Here is a 10094-nt window from a genome sequence, read left to right on the forward strand (position 1 = left end):
GCGTTCCTTATGAGAATCTAATGCCTGATGATCTGAGGTGGAGCTGAGGCAGTGATGCTAGCACTGGGGAGCGGTTGCAAATACAGATTATCATTAGCAGAGAGGTTTGACTGCACAGAGACCATAATAAATCAGTTGCTTGCAGACTCATATCAAAACCCTATCAAGGGGGCTTCCTTGGTGGCACAGTGGTTAAGAATCCGCCTGCCAATGCAGGGGACACGGGTTCGAGCCCTGGTCCGGGAAGATCCCACATGCCGCGGAGCAACTAAGCCCGTGAGCCACAACTCCTGAGCCTGCGCTCTAGAGCCCATGCTCTGCAACAAGAGAAGCCACTGCAATGAGAAGCCCGCGCACCGCAGCGAAGAGTAGCCCCCCCTCACCGCAACCAGAGAAAGCCCACGCACACAGCAACAAACACCCAGTGCAGACAAAAATAAATAAATTAAATAAATAAATTTAAAAAAAAAAAAAAACCCTATCAAGTGAGTGGCAAGTGACAATGAAGCTGCATCTTACGGAGTAGACTGGACATAAGCAACACACTTCGGGTGTCAATGTCTCCCATCACCCCCAGATGGAACCATCTAGTTGCAGGAAAACAAGCTCAGGGCTCCCACTGATTCTGCATTATGGGGAGTTATATAATTATTTTATTATATATTACAATGCAATAATAATAGAAATAAAGTGCACAATAAATGTAATGCGCTTGAATCATCCCAAAACCATCTCCTCCCCTCCCTGCGTCTGTGGAAAAACTGTCTTCCACGAAACTGGTCCCTGGTGCCAAAAAGGTTGGGGACCGCTGCTCTAAACTGACTTACACTAATCTACCTTCTCTAAGTTTGAGTAACAGAAGTCAGTCTTCTGAAGCCCTCAGTATCCCCTGGACAAACTCATCCTCAGGGTTCCAGGTTAAGAGAATTAAGAGACCCTCACTCTGGAGGAGCAAGGATTACAGCGAACTTGAGAACCTCCTCAATGAATTCCTCAATGTCCACGATTAACTGGAGACCAACCTATCACACTGGACAAGACACACCTCACAGAGCACAGCTTCAGGATATATATCCAACCGCTAAGTTTGTGAGGAAACTTCCCCCTCCACTTTGGACACTTCTAGACAGTTGGAGTTTTTTGTTTTCTAAACAACAGAACGTGTATTACTTTCAGAAGGTGTTAACTTCAGGAATTTTTCTTCTGAAAATATTCAGGAAATTCAAGCATCCAATCACCAGTAACTTGTATTCATGAATCTCACAAAACCAGGGAAAAATGAATTTAACCAACTTTTTTATATTATTCGGAGAAGTCTCCAATGAGAACAACCTAACAAAATCACAGGCTTTTTCATACCTTGTTAATATTGTTGAGAAACGCTGGTCATATAATTGATGGTTGACTAAACAACAGTTTCATGTCATTTAAGAATAATGAACATAAACTCACAAATATTTTAAATGAAACAGAGAAAAGAAATACCTCAAGTTCCACCAGGGCTGCAGTCACTGCATCTGTTGCAAGGGCACCAGCCTGTAGCTTTTCAATTGCCTATGAAACCAAGGGGCAAGATTATTCATTTTAAAACCACAACTTCTTAAACATACCCAGAAACTTTCCAAAGGCTTGAAGAAGTGTAGGAGACATTTAGAGTTAATAAAAATTGATCACTAGAGTTCCATTCCATACCTCAAGACATAAACGACTTAGATTTAAAATAAGCAATTATTCAGGATAATTTATGATATAGCTCACTTATTATTATTCAAATTAAGACAATGAATAAATTTAGCCACTAAATACAAAGTACAAGAAACTTAGTAAGTGAAAGGGCTTCATTCATCACAGGGCAATTCACAGAGCCACAGAAATTATATGAATTCCATTTTGAAATTTGAATTCATATTTTATACAGACTAAGCTAACAATTTCTCATCCCACCATTACTACTCTCTCTACCCCTAACTATAAAAAGTAGTTACTCTCAGTCACAGAGGCATTCCAGAATCCTTAGATGGAGCATACATTTGACAAAAGCATTTTTGATTCTATAAGGTATTCTACATCGAGATAAACATACCATATTCTTTTGTAATATAATCTATAGAGAGTAAAGGTCACTAAAATCACCTTGCTTCTTAGGTATAAATTAAGACAGGAAAGAAAGAGAAGGAAGACTGATTTTTAAATGAATTACTGAAGCTCCGATTTAGTCAAAAAAGATCAAAAACTAAGCACTGTATTCCTCATGAAACTTTTAAGAAGTTCATTTGTTGTATAAATTAAGGAGGCTGGTTACACACTCTAAATGTATTATATACAGAACTATATTCCTATAAACCATTTCTTCTCAGATAACAAAAAGATTTCACACTTTGAAAAATAAGATAAAGTAATATAAAATAGCTTAAAGAATATTTACCTTTATTATAAATTTTTTTAAAAAAATGAAATCCCTGTAACCAAATATTCTTATTCATTTATGAGATTTCATTCATAAGAAAAATCTTGGATCGCTAATAAAGTATAATCTTCTTTAAATGGTACGTAAATATAAATGAAAAGAGCTGAGAGACCCCTATTTACTTGATATGCAATGTCCAATTAACATTCTATTTGCATAAAAAGTAATGGAAGGTTTGCCTACAAGAGTATACAGTCAGAATCAAAATAAAAACAAACAATATTTCTTCTGAGTCCATTCCTGCCTCCACATTAAGTATTCAACAATTTAGCAAAACCACAAAAACCAAAGATGGAAAAAAAAAAAAAAAAAAAGCACAACTGAGGGCTTCCCTGGTGGCGCAGTGGTTGAGAATCTGCCTGCCAATGCAGGGACACGGGTTCGAGCCCTGGTCTGGAAAGATCCCACATGCCGCGGAGCAACTAGGCCCGTGAGCCACAATTACTGAGCCTGCGCGTCTGGAGCCTGTGCTCCGCAACAAGAGAGGCCGCGATAGTGAGAGGCCCGCGTACCGAGATGAAGAGTGGCCCCCACTTGCCGCAACTAGAGAAAGCCCTCGCACAGAAACGGACACCCAACACAGCCATAAATAAAAAATAAATAAATAAAATAAAATAAATTAATTAAAAGAAAATAAAAAAATAAATCTTTAAAAAAAAAAAGCACAACTGAGTACAAGGGCAAAGTTAAACTCAGGAATGACAATGAATTTGCTATAATAAAAATTACGTGATGGAAAAACAGAAGTAAAAGTACAGGATAATCTCCCTAAGAAGAACACCCATTTTAATTTTTTTTTATTATTTTTTTCTTCCCTTCATAGAAAGACACATTGGTTGCCTTTGAGCTGTTTTCCGTCCTCCTTCTATAGAGCTCAATGCCATTTCAAAGATTAAAAGATATATGATTATGTGCCCACAACTCCAAAAATACAGACTTTGATCTGGGAAAGGAAGGAAAAGATCTAAACATGATTTGGAGAATAAAAAAAAAAAACAAAACAAAAAAAGACCCCACAAATACAAGCAAAATTATTTTGCGGTCCAAACCAAAGACTGTCTTATAAATCAAACCTTAAAATTTTGAATTTCAAGGTAAAGCTGCTTTTGGTCAAAACTAAACTGTTTCAATCAGACAGAATACATTCTCTTCATACCTTTTGACAAGCTCGTTTGCATACGTGTTTATATTCCTTGGCTTTGGATTCAGAATGATAACCTGCACCTGTAGTGAAAAAAAAACAATCAATTGTTAACTGTCATTAAGATATCAGAGACCTTGCTTATATTATATAAATAGCTCATATAAACTGATGCTCTCCTAGTGACAATAAAACTATTGTCCTAAGTGTATGGAGTCTTAAAAACCTAACAGCTTCTCTTTCTTCACCATAAGCCTTTTTAATACCATGTCTTATCTCCTCTTTCAAAAGCTATTTTCCTATTAGAGGCACCAGAAATAGCTTATGTCCCCAGAGCAGCTTCGCCAAGGTCACCTCTCCTTTCGAAGAAAACTTCTCCAAAGTTAGGAGTTTTTTTAGCTGGAGTTGATAACCCAGGCAGTGTCAAGGACAGAGTCCCGCTAAGTTCCTCTCTGTTGACCTTTGGAAAGTCCCTGCCAGAATTCTTAAGAGTGACTTCAGAAAACTAGGTAGTTTCTGAATAATACTTGAAGTTGGGGGGTGTTATATCCCACCTGTCAACAACCACCACCAATATCACCATTCCTACCCAAACTTTTCCATCCTCTCGCCCCTGGAATGTAGCTCAGGGTGTCTCTGAAATCTCAGTGATAGTATATTCACAACTGCCTACTAGAAATCCTGGTGGTCCCTGTCTCTTAATCGAACACCCAGCAACTTCAAGAGAATGGCTCTGAAATTTGTTTCCCTAAAAGGAGTAAAACTTGCTTAGTTAGGGATTTGGGAATAATCTAAACAAGAAAGAAACCAAGACAAGAGCCCTTAATCAATGTTCTTTAACTTTTTCTGAACCTCCCCCTCAGCCCCCATCCCAGCCCCCTGCTGGGCCCCAGAGGGGTCCAAAGTAGGGAAGGTTAAAGAACTACATCTCTGTATAGCTGATTCACTTTGTTATAAAGCAGAAACTAACACACCATTGTAAAGCAATTATACTCCAATAAAGATGTTAAAAAAAAAAAAAAAAAAGAACTATATCTCTAAGCCTCAGGGCTTCTCCTGTGAGACTGCAGACTATGACACAAACTTAACCCACGTTTCATCAGGGCAGAGAAAAAACTAGCCCAAGAAGCTACGGTTAAGGGACCCAAGAGAATAGAAAAGATACCCAAACAACACGAATCCATAGCACCCAAATGCTAGTCCCATTTCTCAAGCAAACTCTGAAACTTCACAGAACCTGCGCCAATATTTAACAGGACTCTCTTCATGGTTCTCTAATAAATGATCCCAGGTCTGTTGTCTTAGCAGGCCCCAAACTTTCAGCAGTGTTTCCCAAAACATGGGATACTATAGCCAAATAGATAACTTTAGTGTGTGGCTAACAGCACTAATAGCATTAACATATCAATCCTCTCCTTAGAATAGGGAAACCATCTCAGCATGGTTTAATATCTGAATAACACTTGCTAATTCCTCTACTTAACAAAGGAAAGGTAAGCTTAGGATCTAAGCAACTGACAAGCAACAGAACCTAACTAAAATTTAATCACATTGGGATTTTTTTTGCACTGTGTTTATTTTCTCTTCATGCACGTGACACCAACATTCCACTTAATTAAAGATAAGTTTCATCTTTAAAATTTTAAGGTTTAAAAGTGTTTATCTTGGGCTTCCCTGGTGGCGCAGTGGTTGGGAATCTGCCTGCCAATGCAGGGGACACGGGTTCGAGCCCTGGTCTGGGAAGATCCCACATGCCGCAGAGCAGCTGGGCCCGTGAGCCACAACTACTGAGCTTGCGCGTCTGGAGCCTGTGCTCCGCAACAAGAGAGGCCGCAACAGTGAGAGGCCCGCGCACCGCGATGAAGAGTGGCCCCCACTTGCTGCAACTAGAGAAAGCCCTCGCACAGAAACGAAGACCCAACACAGCCATAAATAAATAAATAAATAAATAATTAAAAACTTCCTTATTAAAAAAAAAAAGTGTTTATCTTTTTTAATATTAGGTAAAATATAGGTAGTATACAGATCTGGGGAAAAGCAAGAATCTACTACTCAAGTGACTAAAACATGGGCAAGTCTCCTTTAGTGCTAAAAAAAAAAAACACTTTTAAAATCTCTACACTGGAATTGAAATTTTGTCCCTTAAATGTACAAGATATATAATGCTGCATAATCAATCACTCTATCTGAACTTCTAATAATTTAGAAGGGGAAGGTCACCCTTCATCCATACAATTTCCTGTCATAACCCAGATTTCCTCCTATTACAACTGGTCCCCGGCACCAACTTTGTCTAAGAGCCACTGCTATCAGGTGTGTGTCTGAGACAGTGGGGAGGCCGCAATGACTGTCATAGAAAGGAAACCTTTCCAAGTAATCAAAAGCTCCATGTTGTTGCTTTTACACATCTCAGGCCTTTCTTGGACATTTTTCAAATACTCATTCTGAATGAAATAACTCACTGGGTACTGGGAAAGATGCACCACCACCATGGTGTAGTAGAAAGAACACTGGGCTAGGAATCTGAGTTGTTTCTATAAATTTACCTCACTTCTTTGAAAAATCATTTGAAAGAAAAGGAAATTGAACCTGGTTTTTGTTTCGTTTTTAGATTCTTCTGGATTCGATTCTATAAGGCTTCCCGAGTTGGCTGTGCAGTTTAGATATATCCAAAAGTTAATGACCAGGAAGAACACCAGTTTGACAAGAAGAAACAATTCCACTCCTCACCCCATATCAAAGCTAATCTTGCTGCCATCCTGCTTGACTGTCTGAGGAAAGTTAAAAGGAGACCCAGCCATTCCTTCTTCCTTCACAGAGGTCATGAACTTTAGACGCTAAATGCAGGCAAATAAAAATGACTAAAGAAAAAGGAGGGAAAAAAAAAAAGACCTAGGTAGGGCTGCACTGCTTAGAAACCCTAGGGGCTTCGATGATGGGGACTCAGGGGTTGAACTCACTGTGTCTGTCTTCAAGGTACTCTGAAGTAGAGATTACAGGCTGATAGAGTGCCAAGAACACTAGACTGGGACTTAAGGGCTCACTTCAGGGTGTCAGCCTGGCTCTTGTACGAACTAGCCATGTGGCTGAAGCCACTTAATCTCTCTGGTTTTAAGGTTCCTCTTTTATAATATTAAAAAGGCAAACTAGCTCTAAGACTGTGTAAATTATACTCTAAGATGGACAAAGTCAAAAACGGGGTCAATAAAATTTTTTCAGCAGCATTATTTTTAAAAACACAAACCAGAGTTTAAACAATTACTGTGTCTGGTTTTAACAATACCTAAATATGGGGTAAAAGTAAGTAATAGAGTAGGTGAGTGAAAGAGACAAAGGAAGAGCCATCATTATAAGATCTTCTAAGTGGGGAGCTAGGGGGAGGCCCTCACTCTATCGAAATCAATCTCTTTGGTTCCAGCTCCTCTGGCAGTTTGCCTCCTCCAGATATGTAATTCAATTCCTGGTGTACTTCAAGGCAAGGGAAAAAAACATTATTTGCATCTTCCAACTCACCCACTTACAGCTTACCTGCATGCACCAACACAAAGCCCCCTCGCTTCTCTTTATGGGGCTGCTTTGTTTCCAACTCTTTAGCTGTTATTTTAACAGCTGAAACCTGAGATGATCTGGAAGGTAGTCCTTCTCCAGAACTCATCCCCTTCTCCATGGTCATTCTCCAAGATTACCATCTTCTACTGGGAAAAGAGCATACTTCCATCCAAAAGTAACTGCAGGAGAGGAATTACTCTAAAGGAAAACAGGCAAAGAGGGTTTGCATTTCTTTCCACTAACACACACGTGACATACAAACTTGTGCACAGATAACTTTCAAAAAAAAAAAAAACCTAATTTTAAAGTTATTTAACTGGGTAATACAAAGAATACACAAAGGTTAGAATGTAAATCTCTCTGTCCACTGACAGCACTTGCTTGAAGTCACATAAACAAAAGAACTGTTGTAAAAAGACTTCATATTGAGTCCAAAGATATTTTATCTTTCATTTTATCTACATTGAAGAAAACCACAACATAACTTAAATATCACTTTCTACTCCCTCCAAACCAAATGCTAATAACCTCTGGGACATTCTAGAACCACAGGCAGTCCTGGCAACATCACTGAGCCTTGATATAAAGCCTAGATTGCTGCTTATTTTTTCTACAGGTTTATTGAGATATAATTGACATACACCAGTGTATAAGTTTAAGGGGTACAACATGATGACTTGATACATGTATATACTGCAAAATGATTGCCTCAACAAGGTTAGTTAACACATCCATCACCTCACATAATTACAATTTTTTGTGTGTGGTGAGAACATTTAAGAGCTATAGATTGCTGCTTGCTTAAATAAATGAAGCAACATACAGATTTACATCTGCCTGTGAAGAACCGCTTAAGAAAAACAGAGTAATACTTACAGCTCAATCAAAAGACAAATGCTAACAAAATTATATGACTAAACCAAGAAATTAAAATAACACTTGCGCATATACTTGTTAATTTTCATGAAAGCGTAATTTCTGAGGTTCTCAAAAGATAAATGATAAAATACAAAACTTAATAAAACAAATTACAAGCAACTTAAACCACAAAGTTTCCAATTTTTCTCACAAATTCACAAGCTTCTAGCAATCTTGGCTTAATAACAATAACGATGGCAGGACACACTTCAGACTGGGGAAAAGTGGATCATTTAAAACTCGACAGAGATTTGAAGAAAATCCCAGAGTCATGTGGTTGAAACTACGTGAACACCTAGATTCACACTGTTAGGTAAAAATGTATACCTTATTCTAAATTGAGAAATGGGGAAGGAGGAGCACAAGTCTTTTCTAATAGAAAACATAAATAGTAACATAAAGAGTGACTTAGCCAACTAGTCCAAAAGAACAGTGTTACTCAAAGTGTGGTCTGCAGACCAGTGCTTGTTACCAGTCTGCAAGAGATTATTATTTTATTCATATACTAATTGCCTTATTTTTTCTTTATTGGAGTAAAATTGCTTCACAGTGCTGTGTTAGTTTCTGCTGTACAATTAAGTGAATCAGCTATATGTATACATATATCCCCTCCCTCTTGGATCTCCCTCCCACCCCAGGCCCCATCCCACGAATCTAGGTCGTCACAGAGCACTGAGCTGAGTTCCCTGTGCTATACAGCAAGTTCCCACTAGCTATCTACTTTACACACGGTAGTGTATTTATGTTAAACCCAATCTCCCAATTCATCCCACCCTCCCCTTCCCCACCTGTGTCCACATGTCCGTTCTCTACATCTACGTGCACATTTTCAATAAACAATGTGTACAGTTTTTGTAATTCTTTCTATTTCCTCATGTTTTGTTTATAATTATATTTTTGAAACAATTTTTTTTTTTAAACAAAGGCTGTTCTTTTTTTTTTTTTTTTTAATTTTTATTTATTTATTTATTTTTGGCTGTGTTGGGTCTTCGTTTCTGTGCGAGGGCTTTCTCTAGTTGTGGCAAGCGGGGGCCACTCTTCATCGCGTTGCGCGGGCCTCTCACTATCGCGGCCTCTCTTGTTGGGGAGCACAGGCTCCAGACGCGCAGGCTCAGTAATTGTGGCTCACGGGCCTAGTTGCTCCGCTGCATGTGGGATCTTCCCAGACCAGGGCTCGAACCCGTGTCCCCTGCATTGGCAGGCGGATTCTTAACCACTGCGCCACCAGGGAAGCCCTTTTGAAACAATTTTATCTGCTACATCTAATAAAAATATAAGCTTTTACTTTTATCTTTCATTCACAGTTCCATACTTCTGTTTTGTTTTGAGGTTTTATGGTTTTTTGTTTTGTTTTTTTCATTTTACAAAAGAAATGGTCAACAAAGGATTGAAAAAAACTTTTAAGTTGGTCCTTCACACCAGAAATGGTCTGTGAAGCACTGCAATATGGTATTTTAACTTCCTTTAATTCCTGGTTAAAAACAGTTCATTTAATTTTTATTATATGTCATTTCATTTAAAGGACAAATAATTTTAAATCACATATATATGCTGTTATATTAAAATGTTTACATACATTCATAAATTTTGATTACAGAAGAGTGCTGAGGTTAATTAAATAACTGGATTAAAATGCCTGTTTTTGTTTTTGTTTTAGGTGGTAGCTCCATCCCTGAGGATGGATTTTCTTCCAACGACTCCACAAGGATCTGCATCAATTACCTTTATTTGACTTTGGTTATTTCTCTGACATAGGTTACTATTTATTCCTGCGTCGGATGACGAAGTCAATTTAAATGATTAGCAGTTCATCTGCCAGTCTATACCTGCCATGAGGTCTGGCCTAGCCATGAAATGAGCTTGGGCCCGCTTGTCCCACAAACATAGTTGTGTGAAAACTCAGGCTTTGGAAAATTCAAAGCTTCAGTTCAAATGAAACCATATCCAAGCAGTATGAGCTATAAAACTTACTCTGACTCACTGTCATCAGATGCATTTTTTTTCATGAATAACAAGTTA

General features: G+C 38.3%; 1 protein-coding gene across 9 annotated transcripts in view; it reads right to left on the bottom strand.

The window, feature by feature from the left end:
* The window catches only part of TASP1 (taspase 1), a 378792-nt gene extending 370093 nt beyond the window's left edge, over window positions 1-8699 (bottom strand). For 4 of the 9 annotated variants that reach the window (XR_014235381.1, XM_082359160.1, XM_082359161.1 and 1 more), the window contains exons 1-3: window positions 7137-8687; window positions 3624-3691; window positions 1486-1554 (exon numbers count right to left, since the gene is read on the bottom strand). Coding sequence is in view for 8 of the 9 variants with exons in the window: in XM_082359160.1 (XP_082215286.1) it covers window positions 1486-1554; window positions 3624-3691; window positions 7137-7281 (282 nt within the window). In the remaining variant the exon portion in view is untranslated. Of the gene's footprint in view, window positions 1-1485; window positions 1555-3623; window positions 3692-7136 lie in introns of all 9 variants that reach the window. The other 5 variants (XM_082359163.1, XM_082359165.1, XM_082359166.1 and 2 more) reach the window with 5 other exon arrangements.
* Window positions 8700-10094: the final 1395 nt, after the last annotated feature.

This window comes from Balaenoptera borealis, assembly GCF_965194805.1.
Source record: "Balaenoptera borealis genome assembly, chromosome: 16".
Classification (NCBI taxonomy): domain Eukaryota; kingdom Metazoa; phylum Chordata; class Mammalia; order Artiodactyla; family Balaenopteridae; genus Balaenoptera; species Balaenoptera borealis.